The following is a 23,433-nucleotide window of genomic DNA, read 5'->3' as shown; positions in this document are numbered from 1 at the left end:
TTTTTTATTAGTTCTGTTGTGTAAATTTTTTATTTTTCATTTTTTGTTGTTTTAATTGACACATTTATTATTGTTAAAAACAAAAGCGCTTATGTTTATTGAGCATGGCGTGTGGAATTGTTTCGGAAAATTTCAAAGCTGTTTCAAAATTTAAATATTTAATAAATAAACAATCAATTAACTTACGGAATGAAAAATAATAAATACGTCAAAAATAATATTTTAGCTAAAAAATGAAATGTGAAAAATTGAAAAACTTTTGAAGCCATAAATATATTTCTAAAAAAATTTCAATCAGAACCAGCAGAATAACTCAATTTCGTTCAATTAACAAGTTGATAACACCACCAAAGGAAATAACCTTTTCAACCAGGCAAAATTTTTACACGGATTCCATACTTTTATATAACAAAAAATATTTTATATTTTATTTTTGAACAAAACTTTCTGACATCTCTGAAAATTTTACACTTTCAAAAAACAATTTTCACAAGAACTGAGAAGAAACGAAGAAAATGAGAAAAGATAGAAACCATTTTCGAAAGAAAAGTCGCATTCCGAGCACGTTCGGCGCATTTATTTTTGTCGATTTGATCACCTGGCGAATGAATTATTATTATTTCCATTTAATAAATTATCACCACATTGTGTCACAAACATATGATTATAATGTTTCCCATTCGTAACACACGCACGAATTCTTAAAAATATTTCAGACTCTCACAATTTCTAAAACTTTCTGTTTCGTTTCCTTCAAAGCCTTCTTCATCGTCTTCATCCTTATTGCATCTTTACTTTGTGTTTTCGTTTTGTGTGTCATCATCTCGTTATTCTTTTTGCTGGTTTGCAAACTAATTAATGGCTATTTATATCATTTCCAGTTGATCATAAAGTTGAATATTTTTCTAGTTGTTCCTACCCACCATCTCTCTCTCTCTCTCTCTCTCTCTCTCTCTCTCTCTCTCTCTCTCTCTTCGTCTCTTCCTTTTTAATTTCATCTTTTTATTTTTAATCTTCTTCTAAAATTTTTTTTCTCTCTCTTTTTCTTTCCAATTCTCTTCCCTGGATGACTTCTCGGGATAAATTTTCTCTCATCTCTTATTAACTTCCTACATTCCTTCTTTTCCTTTCATTATTTATTCTCAGATTTCTTTATCTCTCTCATTTTTCAAATTTTTTCTCGCTTTCAAAAGGCATTGAACTGTTTTTCAGTTTAAAAAAAATTACTTTAAAAAAAGTTATGTTCATTTTATATGATTTTGTTATTCTGTAGATGATGCTACTTGTTACTCAGAAGTACTCTGATATGTACTAGTGAAAATTTATTTAATTCTTGTGAAGAAATTTTCGAAAATGTAAGAAAATGATAAGAGCCTAGCAATTGAAACTGCATAATGGAAACTGCAAAACAAAACAAAACATATTTATAATTGCTTTTATTTTCAACGTAACTATCAGTAGAATGAATGCGTGTATTTTCAATATGACATCCAGTTGAAAGAGTACAAATAAGGCAAAATTACAACAAAGGCAGACTATTGATTGCCATTAACATTAGCCCATGTACAGGTACAGTGCCTGTGTTACACAATGCTACATACGCAATGTGGCCTGCATTGTTCAATAGCAACAATCACATTACGGGAAAACGATTCAATTAACGTCCACCTTTGTAAAAGAAACAATACCAGACGATCATCACTAATTATGAAAATGCATTTCGAATCAATTTTTACCATCCGGTATGAGGTTTGTTAAGGGTTGGCGTCTTTCCAACTTTGTAAACATTAGCGAAAATGTAGAAGGTCTTATTTAAAGGTCTTATTGAGGCGAACTGAGTTCTAAAGATGAGTGTGTCTGATGTGAGGAATTTGTTCTTGGTGGATGCAGATGCGTCTTCAAAGAATCCTGGAATGAATAGATCAAGTGAAAAACTTGAGGAAGGAGAACCGAAGAACGAATCCGTGTCCGTAGTTTCAAATTTTACTTCTAACAAGACAAACTCTGTTGAAAATGCAACAAAATTTTCCACTTTTCTCACTCATACAAAGGAAAAAAACATGCTGCGTCATAAAAATAATAAAAGTAACACAGGTGATTCGTTTATTCTGGAAAGCAATTTGTATGAATCCATCGATTCGTTGTCAGTCATCGGGTTTGTGTAACATTTCAAAATCTTTAATGAACTTCATTTCAACGATGTGCATTATTAATTGCTACACCTAAAAGTGACCAAAATATATGATTGACTTCAAGGTTCAGGCACTGTTTCGATTCGAATCGGACCTCGGCCAACCGACTTCTCTGGAGTCTCCTCATACTGGCCAGCATCGGAGTTGCTATCTTTCAATGCAACGATCGAGTCAACGAGTATTTGAAAAGTCCAACGTCAACTGTGATCACCGTGAACCAGTCAACCATTCTGAACTTTCCACAAGTTACCATCTGCAATAACAACTACATCAAGTTGTCCGCTGCCACTGACTTAGGTGCGCAAAAGTTTAATCTTAATATTCTTCATTACATTTATGTGATGCAATTGTTTGTTATTAACGTGAATTTTAACTAATATCTGAATTATTTTCAAATTCGCTGAAAACTGCAGCGTCAATAGAAATAGATAAACAACTTCAAATCAACGAAAGCTCAGATTGAGATGATTGAAAATGAAAATTGAATTTTTTGAATCAAAGTTTCAATAAGTATTATTTTCCCATCATGACACCATATATTTTCTGGCGAATGTAGGACTGACAAGTTATTTCAAGCAATTCATGCCTCCCTTCTTCGTTGGCACTCCAAACGCAAGCACCGTAAGGAATGTAGTGAAGGAAACCAACCAAACTGCACTCGTTGAAAGAAGAAACTTTCTCTCCCCTGGAAGGGACCAAATGAAATTCGTAAAAAAAATTTGCAGTTTTTTTTAATACAATTTTATTTTTTCTAGCATGATTTCATCAAATTTGTGATGTAAAACTATTTCTCAATATCTCAGTGTATGTGGAATAAAAAACCTTGCAAAAATGAAGCCGTTACTATGAGGTTCACGGATTTCGGGCAGTGTCTCTACATAGATTCAAGTAACATCATCCCATTATCACCCATTTTAGCTTGTCTAAGATGTTAGAAATATAAATGTTTTTAAAAATAACAAATATTTAACTTTCTCCGACAGTCTTTTTTGGAAATTGTCAACCGATTAAAATGTAATCATTTTAGGAGCAATGAATTTTACAATCACTCGGCCCGGAGCTACGTTGGGCATTCAGCTGCTTCTCAATGCCAATGAGACTGATTACTTCATCCAGCAGACTTCTTCTGTTGGATACACGGTGAGTAACACTTCTACAAACCATTCATACAATTTTTTATCACTATTGTTTGTGTTATGTGTGCAAGGTCAATCACCAACCAGGTCCTACTGCACGAGCCAGATGAGCCACCCAGAATGGCTGAACTTGGATTCAAGGCCAACCTTGGTGAGGGAGTGAGCATTGCAGTGTCTGTTACAAAAGTACCTAATTAGTTTGATTTGACGTTCTGCTACAAATTTAGTGGTTTTTTATTGTTTCTGTTAAACATTTTGAAGACAAAACTATATAACGCCAGACGAGTATATTATTTGCATGTTTTTTAAACTACTTTCCACCTGAATATCTTTACACTGCTAGATTGCTTTAGGTGCTATTAAATGAATCCTTCAATTGATTTTTTTATAAAATGACTACAGTGTACAGTCACTACACTATTAAAAAAATACAAGAAAATATATTTTAACGAAATAATGGTTGAAAACAACAAGATAACGAGACTGAACCGACCAAGCGAGCCCTGCTACAGCACTCCCGGCTACCATCCCGTCAAGTGCGAATGGAGGTGCATCGCCGAGAAAATCATCGAACGCTGCAACTGCAGGCCTATCTACATGGAAGGTTGTTGCCGTCGCGTTTAACATTTGATCCTATGTGCATCTATGAATGTGAACTCTCGTAAACCACTGATCGAGTCTTCTCAAGCTGTGTTTTAAAGTTTGCTTCAAAATTTTTATTTATCAAATTCAGCTATAAGAAATGAATCCATCTGCGATTATCTGGAGGAGCAGAGTTGTGCCAGTACAATAACTGACAAGTTCTACCAGATGAGGAACGACGACCCAATCTATTGCGACTGCCCGCCCCTCTGCACCGAGACCATCTACACACCGTCCGTCACCGGCTCCGACCTCGGCAGAAATTTTGTCAAAGCAATGCTGAAAGATTTCGGCCCGAACCAAACCTTCGAAGAAATAACAAGCAACCAGAGTCTGCTGACGATCTATTTGAGTAGCTTACAATGTACGTACATCACGACCACAGAGAGTTACGGCCTAGTTGCTCTTATGAGTGATCTTGGAGGAGCACTAGGACTTCTGCTTGGTGCAACATTCCTAACCGTTGTTGAAGCACTGGAACTCATCTACGATTTTATTTTGTTCGCCAGGGTTAAAAGAAGAATGGCTAAAACATCTTAATAGATTATGTTCAGAGGCCTAATGCAAATAATAATAGATGTTAATGAATGATATTATACTAAAAATGAAACTAAAACGTTAATTATCATTTATGAATACATAATGATATAGTATCATGATATGATTGCACCTCTTTCTTTAACACTTAATTTAACACAGTCTGACAAATTTTGATGTGAATTTTAACAGTAAATGTTCGTTAGCATACTAAATTGGATGGTTTTAAACAAAATTTTCACTTTAAAACCCATTGCGTAGTAAGAAGAAATAATATTAAATGTTATACACCGTCACACATACACGCATACATACAGACGTACACTTACGTACACACACACACACACACACACACACACACACACACACACACATTTACGAAAAAAAAATCTTATACAATATATGAATATAGGAAGACCATCTTTCTAAACCTTAATCAAGTTAGCCTGAAAAGTCAATCTACTAAGTACTCCGATTAGAAAAAACCAGAAACATCAGCAGCAAGAATAGCAACAACAAGAATGTTTGTTTGTTTGTCTGTTTGTCAGTTTGTATGTTTGTCAGTTTGTATGTTTAAATATATGTAAGTAAATTTTTTTAGCTGATATTTGCGTTTTGCGGAATAAAATATATGCCTCTTGTTTTGTTCTCATTTTATAAGTTTGATTTTATTTTCTGTAGTAAGAAAATTGAGAACAAAACCTCTGGAAATAAATATGTCGATACAAACGCTGTGATACAACAAATACCGCATACACACATATACTTAATATGAGATACAATTAAAAGTTTTTCCATTCTCAATCGGTGAATCGGTCGAATAAAGTCGGTATTTTAAAATGAATAAATTTTTAAAAATTTTTTTAAATTCTGTGAACTTGAACAAACTTTAATAAAATTAAACAAACAAACTAATACAACCAGAAGATAATTATATATGAGTACATAAAACTGAAAAATACTACAGCTACTACTGCTGCTGCTACTTCTATTACTACTACTACCATTACGATTACTACTACTAAAACAACAACAATAATAATAATAAAAAATAATAATAATGATAATGTTGATGTTATTAGTGTTATTGATGCCAGTAGTTTCTTTACCAGTGATTTCATCCGATCAATTGGGCATTCGAGGTCAGAAAAATAATTTATAGATAGTTATTAATAATAACTTTTATAATAATATTATATTATTATTATTATTTGTTGTTGTTGTTGTTGTTGTTGTTGATGTTGTTGTTGTAATCGTTGCTATATTGAAGTTGATATAATCCTTATAGGGCCAGCAACCGCTTGCGAATGCGTAAAGTTTGACAGCAAATTTAAATCACGTGGTTTCTTCACGTCACCAAGTTACTACGGCAACAAAGATGACGTCAAGACGGTCATCAACAACATCAACAATATTTCCAATCCAGATAACACCATAAACAACATTAACAACAGGCAAACAACACCCAGCCAGAATAGCATTTATTCAAATAGTTTAATCAAATATATCCTCAAACTCAGTAACCACAACCACAATAGAGTCAACCACAATAGCGTAAACTACAACAACCTCAGCAACAAAGCTGGCAACGACAACAATTCCATCAACATTGTTGGCAACAACCTTTTCAACAGCATCGACGTAAACCCGTCAACTTGTTATTTGTATACTTTTAATGGGGGCGTCAACGAAATTGTTGAGGTACATTTTATTTACGTCAACTTCCATAGCGACAACTCAACAAACAACAGGTCTTTACTAGTTTTATGATGTTGTTTACCCTGTGAATGACGTGATTATTAATGCCATTTTTTGCAAAATAATTGTCAGAATTATTATTATTGTTGTTGTTGTTATTATTATTATTATTATTACTAACATTGGCAGCTGCAACAGAGCGTATGTAAGGCTTTACCTGAACCAACCAGAACCCGTACTCACTGAATTGAATTCATGGGATGAAGAGATATGTCAATCAATAATTCACCATCGTTATCACCATCGTCGTAATCATCATCTTCTTCTTCCTCATCATTCTCCTCCTTCTCATCATCATCATTACGGACAACATCATCATCATTACGGACATCATCATCATCATCATCATCATTACGGACATCATCATCATCATCCCATTTCTCAGCAGCCAGAGCAGCAGCAACACCACCAGTACTATTACTATTCTTCCACTAATTATTTATTATTAAAATTCGGATTGAGAGAAAACAGCAATAAAGGAATGATGGAGGGGAGAATCATCTCTTTTTACGGAATGTTTAGGTTTCATCAAAAATGTAAGGGAACCCCAAATTCAATTATCATTATCCTAATTATCATTATCATAATTATCATAATAAAAATTATAATTATAATTAATATTATCATTAATATCATAATAAATCATTATCATTGAAATAAAAACTATTATCGTCACCTTTGTTAATTATTGCCACTGGTTTTATTTATGACTAAATTTATGTTCTAAATTCTTTGTCCGTCAAACTGTTCTCTCTCTTTCTCTCTTTTTCTCTCTCTCTCTCTTTCTCTCTCTCTTTCTCTCTCCTCTCTCTTACACACACACTCTTTTTCTCTCACTCTTTCTCACACACACACTCTTTTTCTCATACACACACACACACGTACACACACACACACACAACACGTACACACACACACACACATACTCAACGACTACAACAGCGAACTTCGTGACATCAGGAGCAACGAATCACGAAGCAGCGCAATCAACGTGTATGTACACCTTTGACAACAACGATAATAAAAACAACAATAATAATGATAGTTATAAAAATGCAAAAAATAAAATCGGCAGATGTGGAAGGTTTTTTTCTCCATCTTTTCCTCAAAATTACCCGCCAAAATCGAGTTGCACGTATCTATTTAGAGGAATTAGTGATCAGGTGGTTGGGGTTTTGTTTGAAGAAATTAAGTTGGAAACGACTGTTTATAGGTTTGTTGTCATTGTTGTTGTTGTTGTTGTTTTTCAATAAATTTTTATTCGTTCATCTTTCTATTTATTTATTAACTCTTCGTCTATCATTTTATTCATTTATTTAATGATCCGTCGTTCACTCAATCACCAATCTATCTGTTTATCATCAGTCAATATACTCATTTATCAATCCATTCATCCATCCATTCTTTCATTCATCTACTCATCCAACCAACCGCCCATCCATCACATTCACAGCTGTTTAGACAGCAACGACTACATCTTGGCTCGCGACGGGAGCGACGTCACCGATCACGTGATTCAGCAGATTTGCTCACGTGACGAATACGATGATGATGATGATGACAGGATGATGAGGATAATGATGACGTCATCGAAACGTCATCTATTTGTTGATTTCATCGTTGACGATTGTCATCAGGGGAAAGGATTCAAGGCTAGGTAATGATGATGATGATGATAATAATAATAATAATAACAACATTATTATGATGATAATGATAATAATATAATGTGAATGACAAAGTGATAATAAAACTAATAAAAAAAATAATTCCAATAAATCATTGCAGCTATTCGTTCTTGGCAAGCGAGAGTCTTCACTCCTTCTATTTCGACTATCATCATGATTTCAATCATCATAATCATCATCGTCGTGTCGTTAGTCATCACAATCATCATCGCCGTCATTACCACAATCATCATCATCATCATCGTCGTCGACACCAAAGACGACACGAAACGCCAAAGTTACAAGACAAAAGTGAGCCAAAAGGCCTATATTTTTTTTGTTATCCATGTTTCTTATTCTTTTATTTGCAAGACTACTTTGAAATTTATTTTGCTCTATGTTAATTTTTATATCTTCCTCTTTTTCTTTCTTTCTCTCTCTCTCTTTTTCTCTTTCTTTTTCTCTTTCTTTCTTTCTGTCTTTTTACTTTCCTTTTTTCCGTTGTTATTGACATTTTGAATGATTTCCGCATTTCATCGCTATACATATTCTCATTATTGTTAATATTACCTTTTCTATTATTAACTTTCTTTTTATTATTATTATTAATGCAATTGTTGCGTTCGTCAATGTCTGTATGTTATTTTTTAAACAAAATCAATAAAAATGTGACTGGATATAAAATAATGAATGAGTGAAAGTAGCAATCTCATTGGCCAACCAGCCAACTAGCTAATCAACATGTTCAAATCAATGGTAATTATTTTTATAAAGTTAATTTTTCTATATTCGCGTTTGACGTCTGGTAATTTTAGACTTTTTATTCTTTAAATTTACTGAATTAATATTTTTTAATAGTGAAAATATACAAATTTTCCCAATTTATTTTTCTATCTTTCTTTTTTAATTAGGACAATGGTTCCCGAATTGCGATGTCAACTTCACGAGTGTCAAGTTCAAATCGGGATTTTTCACCTCCCCTAATTACCCCATCCCGTACAGTGACGTCACGGCAGTGATGTGTAGGTACTTGTTCGCTGGAGTGGGACTTGAAAGGGTGCAGCTGACATTCAGCCAGCTAGATCTGTCGCATCCAGCCGATGATTCAAAATCGCATGGGTATGTTTCACGTATTTGTCAACTGCATATTTCACAAAGCAATGCTTGAAAACACCCACACGTCTGAAATGTTGCATCACTCTTAATATCAGCAAGATGGTGTGGTCAGAAGTGAGAGGCCTTGCTTTGGTTCGGAATTCGAAAAGAAATACTCGTCTACTGTAATGATGCATTCATATATGTATGACGTCATTTGTATGACGTCACGTACTCTGTGTGTGTGCGTGTGTGTGTGTATGGAACAAAAAACACTATTCTCTAAAAATTTCAGGGTTCATAAATATTTTCAGCATATTTTCATTTAGATGCGATGGCATAGATTCACTGACAGTGACGTCCTACGTAAGAGGCCTCCCAAGAGACATAGGGGTCTACTGCAAGAGGGCTAAGCCACCCCTCATCATGTCTTCCGACAACAGATTGGAGGTTAGAGCAAGAATGTAGAAATTTTTAAAAGGACCTATAGCATAGTTAGGTATTTGTTTAAATACATTGTTTCAAAAATGAAAGATAATTTTTCTTTATGCAAATGCCTGGTGATTTTTCGGTGACATTCATGTCAAAAGGTGGAAACTGCCATTGTTTTTTATTTTATCTTATCGTCACACTCTTCCACATTAGCGCTATTTAGATACGGTTTACATCTACTATACGAGGGAAAATGTACACAAATACTTTCATACCATCTGAACCTATCAATATAATTTTTGTTCCTATTTTCATTATTATGTATTCAAAACCAAATTGACATAATTTTGTCACTTTTGTTCCAAATAAAGGTAAACTTAGTGACTTACGAAGGTCAAAAATCACACCAAGGTCGGGGCTTTAGAGCCAAGTTTGCTTTCGTAACTGATTTCGGTATAAAAAGTGGAACCAAGGCCGATGATGTTGGTGAGTTCTAACACGTTTACAATTTAATTTATAATAAATTGATTAATGGGTATTAATTTATGTTGCAGAATTGAAATTTTTTTTATTTTCGGTCCTGAAAGATCATGTTTAACTAAGCGATTTGAAAATAAAATAAAATAATTTGAAAAATCAACTCACCAACTGACGCTAACCAAACTGACTGGCAGCTTGTGGTTACGCCTACCACAGCACAAAAAGTGGCAGCAAAGGAAGCATAACCTCCCCAAACTACCCTGGCCTCTACCCGCGCTCGACCGAATGCCACTACTTCTTCTACGGCAGACCCAACGAATATGTTAAAATACACTTCAACTATTTCGATCTTGACGGAACATTTCCTAAGTAAGTAATTGTTTGAGTTTTCACAATTTTTTGCACTAAAAAATGATTAAATTATTTCAAATTAATGAATCGTCTAATCATTTTTATTGATTGTATCACTCAAAAGATGCATAGGCGACGACTACGTTCAGTTCTCCAACTTCAATCTGCGCATTTCTGACCGAAAATTCATGCGCTACTGCGGTCGACTCGGTGGCTCCATGCTCCTGAATGACGTCATTTCAGATGGAAATTTTTTTAGAGTAACATTTTCTTCAAATGAAGTTTACGATGGATTTGGATTTGAAGCTGTCTATCAATTCATTGAAGCTTACAGTCAGTATTGATTGACAACAGATAAATTGTCAAACACGTTTAATTAGCCATTCGCTTCCAAAATCTAAAAACCTTAGATTGTCATTGTTGACACAATCACCATATCATCTGTAGAGCACGAGGGCGTCCGATTAACTTTTACCTAATTGTTTATTTTAATATAATTAATAAAAATGCTCATAAATTTGACATTTTTATTAAATTCTGAAAAATTATCCATTTTGAAAATTTAGATCGAACAATGAACAGCCCTTTAAAGTCAAAAACTGAACGAACCATGGGAGTGAAGCAGATTTCACTGATATTTTCTTGTTTACTTTTTTCATACATGTTCATTGTACAATTTCCACTGGAATATTAACGTTATCTCGTTGAGTTTTTGTTATCAGATTAGTACCAAAATATTATGTACCTAAATTAAAGAGTTAAAGAATAACTGGAATAATCGATTTCATACTGTGCAAAGAAAAATTTGTTGGCGCCAAATATCCCCAGAGATATTTAATTTTGTTAGCATGTTTTGTTCATACCCGAGATAGAAATCTACCCGTACTTTATTTTGCTAATGCAATTATGCCACAAAGAGATTCTTAGATCAACCGTAATATAACTTTTGGACTCAACTTTGAATAAATAGAAAAACTTGTTTATAAGTAAATAAAAACAAAGCGTTTACTTATCAAAGATAATTTATTACGGCATTGATGCCTGGTACATCTGAAAGAACCATTTTGATACCTGATACATCAGAAAGTACCATTCTGAAGCAAGAATCAGATGATATGTGGATTAAATTACATTTCAATATTATTATATTACTTCAGAAGCCTCTTTTTAGAGGTTCCTTAAACTTGGAGGCCCATGTCAAATGACCATCCTAACCCCCACCGCTCTCTTCCAGGGCCTGCATCCGGCTATAAAATCTAATTTCTGCATAATTAAAATTTTTAAAACACGTGGTTTGATATCAAATTGTAAAACTCGTTAAAATTTACGATCAACCAACTTAGTCACATTTCGGATTTGGTAATCTTAAATAAAAATACTAAATTATTACATATATTTAAAGGAAATAGTAAAAAATAACTTATAATGTGCAAGTCTAATGGTATATATATGTGTGACTGTATCCAAGCGTGCCAACTTGCATATTCAGAGTTTTTGGGTTGTTTGAAATACGGCCAAACCGATACAACGACATATTAGTGGAAAGATAGAAAGGTTAGTGAATTTTTTCGCAAATTCGCAATTCTTTGCATCGAAATTTTATTTCACTTTCATGAGATTTTAATTCAAATTTGCTTTTATAAAAATTTGTTCAATCAATTATGTCATTTTCGTTCGCTTCTTGCGTAGACTTTTTAAAAATTTTATCGGACGGAGCAATGTGGTGGATTAGTGAATTTGATTCGGAATACGATTGTTATCTATGCTGAATTTCTGAATTTAAAAAAAAACATTGAGCAACCAACCCCATCCGTGTTTTTCAGTAATTAATTAGTTTTTTAATTTTATTTTTTTATTTTTGAAATGCTTATGTTAGACAGAGAAACCATGGCCCCCAGCAAAACCCTCTGAAAGGATGTGATGCTTAAAATTGAAAAAAATTATTATTAACAAATAACTTTTATATTGCTTGGCTGGGTAGAAGTAAATTGTAGGGAAAAATTTGGAATATGACGATATATAAAATTATAAATTATTCATTTTTTCATTAGAATTCAGTTGAATTTTATAATATACGAACTATTAAATTTTAAATGACATAATGGTCATTGACAAAGCAAAGTTTTTTAAAAATCAATCCTCGTTTAGTTTATACTTTTATAGTCTCCATCCGTTATAGGTTGGACTTATAAAAATAGCCTAAACAATTTCTCCCTAATTTTATATACATAGCCATAGCTTCATAGCTGGGTAGCTGTTTGGATTTTTTATCCTTTATTCATTGGTTAATTTATTTTAAAAATTGTTAGTTTGTATGTTTTTATTAGTGTAAGTTTTGTTTGTGATTTTAGTTCTGTTGGCTCTGAGAATGTTTACTTGTCAATCAAATTTATTCGAACTCATCAATGATCAAAGTCATTTGACATTAACTGTTTCTTCTCCATATCTATTAATATTTTTTTCATTAATTATTAACTGACAGGTTTATTGAAGAAGCAAAATGGATATTTCTGAACATTTTTTGAAGATCATGACGACTAGTTTTGCTTTAAGAAGGAAAGGTTTCCTGTGTGATACAGTTTTGATGGCAGGTACCAAGCATGTGAAAGCGCACAGTGTAATCTTGGCTTCTGCTTCTCCATTCTTTCAATCAGTTTTTAAACAGTACCAGCAACCAGAGATGTACTACATACGTCTGCCAGGTATCGAGCCTGAAATGTTACAGATCGTCGTAGATTACATCTACTCCGGTAAATTAATTCTGCCTTATCAAAATGAAAAAGAGGTTAAGCTTCCCCCAACACTTTTTGACTCCTTCCAGTTGTTTGGTATCGACCTAACTAGCAAGGGAGAATTCGTTGTTGATTATAGAGGGTAATTTGTTTGTCAATTTGAATTATTCATGATTTTTTGAAAATAACTATTTATATTAAAATTAATTAAGTATAAGTAAGAACAATTGTATTAAATAGGAGGCAATATGATACAATATTATTTCAGCTCATCTTCATCAGTTAATATGTTGATCGTTGTGATGTTGTTACTATTCGCTCATCTAACTGTAGAGCTATTATTGTTTTCTATTTAATCATTTGTATGCTGGTACAAGATTTTTAAATCAGATTAAAGTGTCTCTGATGTTTGTTCATTATCTGTTAACGTCCATTTATTAATTTGTCAAACTCAAATCACTTATTAATTTTTTTTATTCTTCACCCAGGGAAGATGAGATGGAGGATGAGCCAGAAAATACGGAGCTGATAGTTGACTCACTTGCCATCGATGAACTGATGGGTGATGTAGACAAAAATGAACTATTCCAAACTGATCATCAGGCAAATGGTATTGACGGTGCAAAGGAGAAGGTTACAGAAGTGAAGTTGGTGAGTGAGGAAGCGGCAGCCAGAGAGGATTCTAACAGTACATCGCCTGTCAACGAGGCTGGCAAAAAACTTTGGCTCTGTCAAACCTGTCAGAAGACATTCACCAAAAAGTCCACCTATGACCATCACATGCAGAAGCATGTAGAAGAAACAAAACCAAATCTCTGCGAGTTGTGCGGTCTGGCAATAACTGGGAAAGCAGAAATGCAACAACATCTGGCCGTTGCCCATGCAAAAAATCCCAGATCATCTGAGTGGCACTTGTGCAACGAGTGTGGTAAGACTTTTTCGAAGGAGTCGACTCTTATCAGTCACGTAGTGAAGGTTCACAAAAGAGGGGCTGGAGCAAGCTCTATGATCAACTCTAGAATTGAAAACGAACGTGAAGTATTTGTGTGCGAGTTCTGCAACAAACAGTATGCATCTCGCACGTCAATCAAGTTGCACACTGTGATGGCACATTCCGACTCTAAACCATTCCAGTGTCACGAATGTGGGAAGGGGTTTGCCTTCAAGTCTCAGATGATTTCTCACACTAGAATGCACACCGGGGAACGACCATTTGAATGCCAAACATGCGGGAAAACTTTCTCTGCCATGCTGAACTTGGTCCAACACAATCGCATCCACACAGGGGAACGTCCGTTTGAGTGCAGCTACTGTGGCAATAGATTCTCGCAGAGGTCCCACCTGCAGACCCACGTAAGGACCCACACGGGGGAGAAGCCCTACGTCTGCCACCTCTGCTCAAAGTCATACAAGAACAGGCTGGACCTGCGCATACACTGCTTGCGAATCCATCAGATCAACATCAAGCTCAGGGAACCCAACCAGCTTAACAACCCTTCAAAAATGCTCAAACATCGTTAACCCCCTATGCTTCCTCTCTTCCTACCTAGATCATACAAATGTACAAATACATTTTTATCTATTCATTCATTCGTTCGTTCGTTTATTTTTTTTATGTTTTTGAACAATGTTTTCTAAATTTTGATTTAGTTTATTTTTAATTCTCTAGTAGATTTAAAGTTCTAAATTAATTAAGGCCGGTATAGCATGGAAACAACGAACGTTGAACTGTAACTTAATGCAATTAATTGATTCATTATATTTATATTTATTTATCATTTTTATATTACTTATGAATAGGACAACCGAAGACCGCACGTGTGCATATTAGATAACCTTATATTTTGCTTGTTTAATTAATGATATGTATATGGTGATGTTTTCAATTGAAACTTGACGTGAATACTTTCAATAAATTAATCCGCGTTGATTGCAGTTTGTCTTGAAATCTTAAAATGAAATTTGAATCATTTGAGTTGGTAAGCTGTCTGGCGAGTCGAAATTGTTGTTTATTCGTGTTTTAAAACACTACTCGACGAACGGAAAGAACCGTTTTGCCGGCCAACCAAAATTCCTCATTGTTCGTTATATCCGGATCGTTCGTTATATCTGGTCCCGCCATTTGTGATGAGCAGGTAGGTAGGTAGAAGACTATTAGATGAACCTTTCAGGTGCACTTCGTCGTCATGGATACGCTAATAACAAACTTCGTATTTCAACTTTTTAAAGTTAATGAAACTTTGTGATATTGAAGAATCAGTTGAAGTTAATCTTAATGAGTTTGAAAGCGAACCAGTACAAGACGATACATGATGCTGTGAAGGATGGGAATGTAGAAGCACTGGAAGGAATGGTTAAGGAAGGAGCCAGTGTTAACGAAATTGAAACGAACGGCAGACATAAATTCTGTCCTCTGCATTGGGCCAGTATTAAAAATGCACTCGAGGTTTGTTTCTCATTAAATAATATTTCTTTCGTGCTTATCATTGTTAGAAGTGAATATCACACATTTGATAGTTGTTATAATATAAATAAAGCAAACACGAATGTAATATTGTATTTCAACTCTGAAACTCAAAGGTTCTAAACCAGCAAGATTATATAAAATAAATTAATGAATTTTCATATGTAACGGAAAATATATGTACATCAAAGTATTCATACAAAGAAATCCATTATTTTATTCAATTCAAACGTCTTTCAAATACATTCTTGAAGTGTCTGCATTGGCTGTTGTGGCACAATGCTGATCCGTCAGTGAAGTCGGCGAGAGGTTGGACGCCCCTGCACGTGGCCGCCGTCAAAGGTCACGACCACTGCGTTCAGGTCTTTACGTTCAGTCTCGTAAATTTTTTGCACGGTTGAATGTCTGATCAAACAACTAAAAGAATATTTTCATATTTAATCTTAGACTAAAACTATAGAACTATCAAAATAATAAAAATTACAGCAATTAAAATTTAATTTAACATTCAAAAAAAGTTAAAACGCTGCGTTTTAAAACATTGAAAGGCCCTGATAAAAGCAGGGGTAGATATATCAGCGAGAGACATCAGACAGAGCACACCAGGGCACCTGGCAGTCGTTCATGGCCACGCTGGTGTCCTCCACACCCTTCTCAGAGCTGGATGTGTTAGTTTTCCACTTTCTTACAAACAATTTTAAGAGCCATCTTTGCCTTGACAGTTCGTCTCGCAATTTTCAAGATCAAATAGCAAATCATTGAAATCAATTATGTCGTCTCTATGCCACTTCGATCTTTTCATTTTGTAGACAGCAATCCTCGATAAATTTTGCAAAAAGGCAGGCCTCGAAAATTGTTTTAAACTTTATAAAAACGTTTATAATTGCATTATGATTATAATAAATTATAATATATTATAATTAAAATAATATATTATAATTAAAATAAATTACGTTCTATGCAGGACATAAATATGCTAGACAAGAATCAATGGAGTATGGTGCATTGTGCGGCCTATCATGGCCGGCTTGGATGTCTACAGCTCCTCGTCAGGTGGGGCGGATCTGTTGAGGAGGTTGACGGAATGGGAAATACGGCAGGTTGGCTGGCTGGTTGACTGGTAGGATTGCAGGTTGGCTGGTTGGTCGGCAAGTTGGCTATTGGTTGGCTGGTTGGTTGGCAAGTTAGCTGGCTGATTGGCAGTTTGGCTGGTTGGTTTGCAGGTTGGTTGGTTGGAAAGTTGGCTGGTTGGTCGAGTAATTGATTTGCTGATTGGTTGGTAGGTAGATGAACTTCTCATTTGAATGATTTATCCAGCCGATTATTAAATCAAACAGCTCACTTAGCTGCCACGTCAGGGCATCTTTCATGTTTGAAGTTCATCATGGGTGAACATAAAAGTAAATGGAACAATTGCCTGAAAGACAGAAACAACAATGGTACCTAACAATATGAAGCGATATATGACAATACATAGCAATATATAATAAACACAGTTTTGTTTGCAAACAGACAGACAGACATTCACACGTACACATAAACATAAACACACACACACAAGCAAACACGCTTCACTACACACACACACACACACACACACACACACACACACACACACACACACACACATATCAACAGATGCATAGGTGCACCTCAAAATTCACGCTCACATTTACAAATATATGAAAAGACACACACTTACGTACTTACGCATACACGAATAGATACACGCACGCAAACACACAAACACGCACAAATACTAATGTAAGGGGAAACGGCACTAATGTTAGCACATCAGTACAATAAACAACATGTCGTCGAATACATAAAGAATCTACAATGGGAAGTCGAACATCCGGAAGAGGCTAAAAGTTATTATAATTATTAATATTATTATTATTATTTTATTATTGCTTTTATTGTTCTTGGTGTTGTTGCTATAATTTATGGTTTGTTCTCGCCATTTTTGTAATATGTTTCAATACATTATATTGTATCGGTTAATTTAATTGGTATTAATTAACGCAATAAATGTCAGTTAATGTAATTGGAGTTAATAAATGTAGGTAATTGATGTTTTCACTTTTTGCCGGCAACAAATTTCCATAACATCAACCATACAGGCGCATCTTTTCCGGCTCATCTTGCTGCATACACCGGCGATTTGGAACATCTGGTCATGCTGATTGACAACCAGGTTTGGGGATGAAGTAGTTAATTACAATTGTTAATGTTACGTGTTACTGTCACGTAGTAATGTTACTGGTTATCTGTTAATGTTATGTGCAAATGTTTTCAAAGGTTATACTACTAGGGAATTAATTATTTTATTTTATTTAAGAAATACGAGATTTTCTCAATCAAAAAATATTTTTCGGAGGAAATTTGATTAAAAATGAATTTTGATATGAAAGGTTGTCCACATTGACGAGAGGGACGACAATGGAGCTACACCAGCACACAAAGGTTTCTATCAATATTCTTCTTCGGTACATTGGCCAGAAATACAGTCTGTAGTCTGTTAAGAAAAGATCGGCTTCAATTAAAAAAATTTTCCGACCCCTTTTTTCGTAGTAAAGTCGGTGATTTTTATAAAAAAAAATTGACAAACGTTGTTGTCTGCGGAGTGCTGAAAGTGTAAAACAATTCGAACTGTAAATTTGAATGAAGATTTGCTTTTAAATTCACCTTTAACCTTAACGAAATCATCTACCGTCTACGTGGATAATCTCCAGAGCCCTACCTTGACTAAACCCCTCTCTCCCCAATTATGATGATGACAATAAAAATGATAATAATAATAACAATAATAACAACAGCAATTAAATTTAGCTGCAGGCCAAGGTCATCTAGACATCTTACAATGGCTGATAGAGCACGATGCCAACACGAGGATCAAGAACAAAGCTGGCGAATCCGTGGTCGACGTCGCCAGACGATTCGCTCAGCTTCCCGCGCTTCAAATGTTACAGCGCAACTCTAGAGATGCCGTCAATGATGAGGACGATGACGACGATGGTGGTGGCGAAAATGGCATTCCCCGAAGTGATTACGATGACGATGATGATGACGTTGACGATTTCATGGGTTAGTTTTAGATTTCATTTCATAGAGTTATTTAACTAAACTTTTTTCTGGGTTTTCTTAACTAGCGTTTTTTTAAGCAAACTCAAAAAATGTTACAGTGAGAAAAAGACCAAAAAAGAAAAGAAAGAATAATAAGAAGAACAATAACAATAATAACATCCAAAGAAGAAGCTCTAGAAATAGCCGAGCTAGTGATGATGATGATGGTGGTGATGATGATTATTCTAATAAAAAGACCAAAAGTTTGTTTAACCATTTATCAACATCATCATCATTATCATCATCAACAACTTCATCATCAACATAAACAACAACATCATCATCATCAACATAAACAATCACATCATCATCATCAACGTCATCATCACCATCATCGCATCATCATCTTCATCCCCATTTGCAAAAGTGAGAGCCAAAAATCTCCTGTTAGAAATGGAAAAAAAATATGAGGTAGCCAAAATGAATTTCATCCAATTGGGTGGAGTGGTGGATGGTGTCGTAGAAGAAAAAATCAGTGATGTCGAAAATTATAGACGGTACGTGATTGGTTGGCTTTTTGGTACCTCTTTCTTATTGGTCAATTCATTGTGTTCGCTGATTGGCCGGTCATTTTTTTAAACAAACCAGCTGATTGGTTGAAAAATACAAACTAACTAAACTCACACTCGCAGCCAGCTAACAGAACTGAAACGACAGTTAGATATGGAGCGTGCAGAAAGGATGGAAATAAATGAAAGAATGGAGGAGTACAAAGATGAAATCATAAGACTTACGTGCGAACTTCAACAAGTTATGGTTAATATTATTTATATAACATAATAATAATTATAATTATAGTAATAGCTATAACAATTAATAGTTATGATTATTTATACAATAGTATTAATATTAACCACATATCTTTAAAATCTTCTTGCACAAAAATCATAAAGTCGCTAATCTGAAACACGTCCGCTATTTTTCATCACCTTGTTGTCCTGTTTTAGTCTGTTTCGTCATTCCAATTCATTACTTATCAATTAATTAACTAATTTATTTCGTTTCGATTCCTGAATATCATATAACTTTTATAACTGGCTTGCACTAACGCAATGACGACGATGGCGAAAGCAAAAGATATGACGTCACCAATCATTAGCCTATAGATGACGACATTAATGTTAATCACTCGCAAAATACTTCCCTGAAGCGCGACAAGGAAGAGATGGATGAGATGATGGACAGGAAGACGACAAAGAACGATAAAACAGTTAAGAAGAAAGTAGCATCTAGATAGCAAGGACGTTGCTGGATGGAGATGACGTAGATGATGACGGCGACGCTGATTGGTTGGTTGTTTGATAAGAGTTCACTGATAGGTTGATTTTGTGATGTACATCATCACATTATTTGATGACCATGGAGATGATGACGACAATGATGACGAACGTTTCAAGCGTTTCAATTCAACCTACCCGCACCAAAAATTTAAATTTTCAATTTCTTAAAAAAAGTCATTACGTGTTCAAAGTAAAAAAAATTCCATGCCGGCATTAACAACTGCTACAACGTGTAGAAGTATTCATTTATTTCTCTAAGTATTCAATCAATCCATCAATTAATTATCTAAACTAAATCATTTAAATGATTGAATAAACAATGATTGCATCAATGAATGAATGAATGAATGAATTAAACAATTAAATAACAATTAAATAAATAGACATTTTTACAGTTAGTTATGAACAGTATGTATATATATGTTAATCAAATCAAAAGGAAGGAAAAAAAGAAGAAATGAACAAACGAATGAATGAACATAAACATGAAAAGCTTTACATTGTTTTGGCGCGAAAATGACACCAAACAACTGTTGAGAGAAAAAATAACTATTTCCGACAAAGACAATTAATTTCAAACAAATAAATGAACCCAAGAATAAAAATAACTTCATGTACAAAGGAGACAAAACAAAGATATCAAATCGATTGACATTTATTAAGAATTCATTTGTTAAAAAGGTTAAAAGTTGAGTTTAGGCAGCAACTTAAAATACCCGAGATAACAACATTAAACACATCAAGCAGAAGCTATAATGAATGAATGAATGAATGAATGAATGAATGAATGAATGAATGAGTGAACGAATGAATGAGTGAACGAATGAATGAATGAATGAACACGCATTTTGGTAGATACAAGTAAAATAAGTTATAAATGATGGCTCGTATAAATGGACAAATAACTTAAGAACAAAATTCAACAATGGCTAATTACAAAAAATTAAACTGTTCATAATAAAATAATAAATAATATAGAACTTTCAATTGAACTGTTAAACAGATAAATTCTTATTTACAATCATCAATCAATTTGTTGTGTATTAATGTAGCTACAAGTTGAAAACTTATTAACTTTAGTCAACACTTCAACACTTTCACAAAATAATAACATCATAATAATAATAATAAAAATAATATAACAAATTAATAATAATTATAATTGCAAACACACACAGCGCAAAAGGTTTTACACGAAAGAAAAAAAAACATTATATAGAATTGCAGAATAGAACCATTAAATTGATAGATCATCATCAGCTCCGTTATAATTTATTTAGCAGCATGCAACTTTTACTATGATTAGTTTAAAAAACAAATTGTACACACACACATATATATATATATAATACCTACATATATATGTATATATACATACATACCCTTTGATTACATACGCAGAATCTAAGGCACGAAACGAACGAGGAGGAAAGAAAAACGCAGGCGACAAATTTGGCGGGCGAATTTCATAATTTTGCAGGCGGAAAAATAATTGGACGAATTTACAAACCACTGCTAAACAATAAGATTAAGAATAGCATTGGTGAGTGTTTATTGATGCGGTTAATGTCGTTCATCTAATTAATCCGAGAATGAGAAAAAAACATCAACTTAATTGAAGCTTTTGTTGTTTCACGTGTTAACGTATCCTGCTGTTACGAACGTACGCTACACATACATGCACAATGATGTAACAATGTAACGGTACGAAGATGTTGTCTTGTTGTGTTGTCAGTCAGTCATGGATGAATGAATAAATGGATGGATGAATTAATTAATTAATATATAGATGGACGAATGGACAGACAAAAAACTAACATATACACGTTCGGTGATCTCGCTTAATGTTGCCTTTGTTTCTATGGCTATTTGACGACGAACAAGCAGGAACTACTCCACTTTAATGTCATTTCAAAAACATCAACTCTTTAATGTCATTTCACAAACACTAGAATTGTAATGTCATTTTAACGTAAACTTCCTATTTCAACATCAAAACGTCAATAAAATGAAGTAGAAACATTGAAAACCTCACCGGCCAATTCAAATTGAACGAAAAACCAAACAAAGTGAAGCGCTGTAGAATGTGGTATCAACAAATACATAACCACGTGGCATATCATCGTAATAATAATAATAATAATAATAGGGTATCCAATTGCATTTAATAATAATAAAAATAATAATAATAATTGCGAAAATCATGTTGTTGTTGTTGATGTTATATATAGTAGTTTAAAAACACGAAACAGGGATGGAACAAACGTGGAAATAGCTATTATTACAATTAAAATATCATTAACACACGTACACCACACACACACACACACGCACACACACATACACTTACAGATATACACACGCATACACTTAAAACGTGATGCACATACACCTACACATACAAACATACTCGAAATGTGACACACAAACACACACACACACATACATACACACACATACATATACACACACACACAAATGCATAACAAAATATTAAATAGGGAATATTCAACACAAAGGCCTGTCTGTCTTACGTGATATCGCGTTATTTTTAATAGCAAGAAAACCAGGCAACAATAAAAATAATAATTAATAAAAATAATAATATACTTTACAAACATGATTTTTGTTGTTATTATTGTTATTATTATCTATCTTTTTAAACAATCTTTGAAGGCAGAACAGAGTAAAATCATAGCTAAATAGCTTCTATTAATTACATTATCAACGAAAAATCGTCAAAATATACTAAAATATACTATTTTCAATGATTATTAATGTTGTTAAAATATTTATGGAAATGTAGAGAGAGAGAGAGAGAGAGAGAGAGAGAGAGAGAGAGAGAGAGAGAGAGAGAGATTAATTGATCAAAATAACCTCAAAAAATTTATATATTAACTAATTAATTAATAACAAACAACAACAAACAACACACGTTTAGACGACATTTTCCCCAAGATCGGGAGTTGCCGTTTGGCTACCTATGATGAAACCGAAATACCCCTCGACGCCATCCACATCTGTCACTCGCCTCAGTATCACGCAACCCCGCTTTCACCCTGTCCTTCTCCACCTGTTCTCTCCATCCCAATCGCGGACGACCCCTTCCTACCACTCCTTCAACCTCGAACTCCAACGCTTGCCTAATCCCGACCCTTTCATCCCTTTTCAACACATGTCCATACCACCGCAATCTCGATCTCCTTATCAATGTCACAATGTCCTCATTCAGTCCCATCATTGACATCAGCTCTGTACTACTCCTCCTATCCTTCACTTTAACCCCACACATCATCCTCACCATAGCTCTTTCAGCCCTCTGCAGTACACTTTCCTCCTCTCTCCTCAACACCAAAATTTCACCACTATATACCATCGCTGCTCTCACACATGCTTTATATACCCTCCCTTTCATCTTCACTGACCATTTCTTTCCACACAATACCCCACCCAGTTCCCTAAATTTCATCCATCCCACACGAACTCTAGCCGTAACTGCGCTCAAACATCCTGCGCATCCTAACTAATTAATTAATAAACT

General features: G+C 34.2%; 5 protein-coding genes across 5 annotated transcripts; all 5 read left to right on the top strand.

The window, feature by feature from the left end:
• Nucleotides 1-1,847: 1,847 nt before the first annotated feature.
• HELRODRAFT_180291 (hypothetical protein) lies at nt 1,848-3,681 on the top strand (the record flags this gene model as incomplete). Its single annotated transcript, XM_009029603.1, has 7 exons — nt 1,848-2,155; nt 2,257-2,489; nt 2,749-2,813; nt 2,996-3,080; nt 3,220-3,332; nt 3,416-3,514; nt 3,610-3,681. The coding sequence occupies 7 exons, from the start codon at nt 1,848-1,850 to the stop codon at nt 3,679-3,681; spliced, it is 975 nt and encodes a 324-aa protein (XP_009027851.1).
• A 103-nt stretch (nt 3,682-3,784) lies between these two features.
• HELRODRAFT_180290 (hypothetical protein) lies at nt 3,785-4,510 on the top strand (the record flags this gene model as incomplete). Its single annotated transcript, XM_009029602.1, has 2 exons — nt 3,785-3,932; nt 4,062-4,510. 2 exons carry the CDS (start codon nt 3,785-3,787, stop codon nt 4,508-4,510), a joined length of 597 nt encoding a protein of 198 aa, XP_009027850.1.
• A 2,750-nt stretch (nt 4,511-7,260) lies between these two features.
• HELRODRAFT_87690 (hypothetical protein) lies at nt 7,261-10,634 on the top strand (the record flags this gene model as incomplete). Its single annotated transcript, XM_009029510.1, has 8 exons — nt 7,261-7,478; nt 7,719-7,922; nt 8,054-8,076; nt 8,844-9,051; nt 9,357-9,477; nt 9,831-9,945; nt 10,134-10,308; nt 10,415-10,634. The coding sequence occupies 8 exons, from the start codon at nt 7,261-7,263 to the stop codon at nt 10,632-10,634; spliced, it is 1,284 nt and encodes a 427-aa protein (XP_009027758.1).
• A 1,272-nt stretch (nt 10,635-11,906) lies between these two features.
• On the top strand, nt 11,907-14,970 carry HELRODRAFT_103045 (hypothetical protein). The gene is made up of 3 exons (XM_009029601.1): nt 11,907-12,119; nt 12,773-13,162; nt 13,509-14,970. The coding sequence occupies exons 2-3, from the start codon at nt 12,791-12,793 to the stop codon at nt 14,541-14,543; spliced, it is 1,407 nt and encodes a 468-aa protein (XP_009027849.1). The 5' UTR covers nt 11,907-12,119; nt 12,773-12,790; the 3' UTR covers nt 14,544-14,970.
• Nucleotides 14,971-15,563: 593 nt separating this feature from the next.
• On the top strand, nt 15,564-20,052 carry HELRODRAFT_193840 (hypothetical protein). The gene is made up of 11 exons (XM_009029600.1): nt 15,564-15,905; nt 16,092-16,154; nt 16,451-16,586; nt 16,824-16,925; nt 17,256-17,357; nt 17,610-17,683; nt 17,901-17,952; nt 18,319-18,573; nt 18,980-19,109; nt 19,245-19,368; nt 19,763-20,052. The coding sequence occupies exons 1-11, from the start codon at nt 15,888-15,890 to the stop codon at nt 19,847-19,849; spliced, it is 1,143 nt and encodes a 380-aa protein (XP_009027848.1). The 5' UTR covers nt 15,564-15,887; the 3' UTR covers nt 19,850-20,052.
• Nucleotides 20,053-23,433: the final 3,381 nt, after the last annotated feature.

This window comes from Helobdella robusta, assembly GCF_000326865.2.
Source record: "Helobdella robusta unplaced genomic scaffold HELROscaffold_60, whole genome shotgun sequence".
Lineage (NCBI taxonomy): Eukaryota > Metazoa > Annelida > Clitellata > Rhynchobdellida > Glossiphoniidae > Helobdella > Helobdella robusta.
The sequence above is the reverse complement of the archived record's forward strand: the minus strand, read 5'-3'. Positions and strand labels throughout refer to the sequence as shown.

Coding starts and splice junctions, on each gene's coding strand:
- HELRODRAFT_103045 (XM_009029601.1), top strand. CDS start 12,791: ATGGATATTTCTGAACATTTTTTGAAGATCATGACGACTAGTTTTGCT. Junction 13,163..13,508: donor AATTCGTTGTTGATTATAGA/GGGTAATTTGTT, acceptor TATTCTTCACCC/AGGGAAGATGAGATGGAGGA.
- HELRODRAFT_193840 (XM_009029600.1), top strand. Junction 16,587..16,823: donor CGGAATGGGAAATACGGCAG/GTTGGCTGGCTG, acceptor TAAATCAAACAG/CTCACTTAGCTGCCACGTCA. Junction 18,574..18,979: donor TGACGTTGACGATTTCATGG/GTTAGTTTTAGA, acceptor CATTTGCAAAAG/TGAGAGCCAAAAATCTCCTG.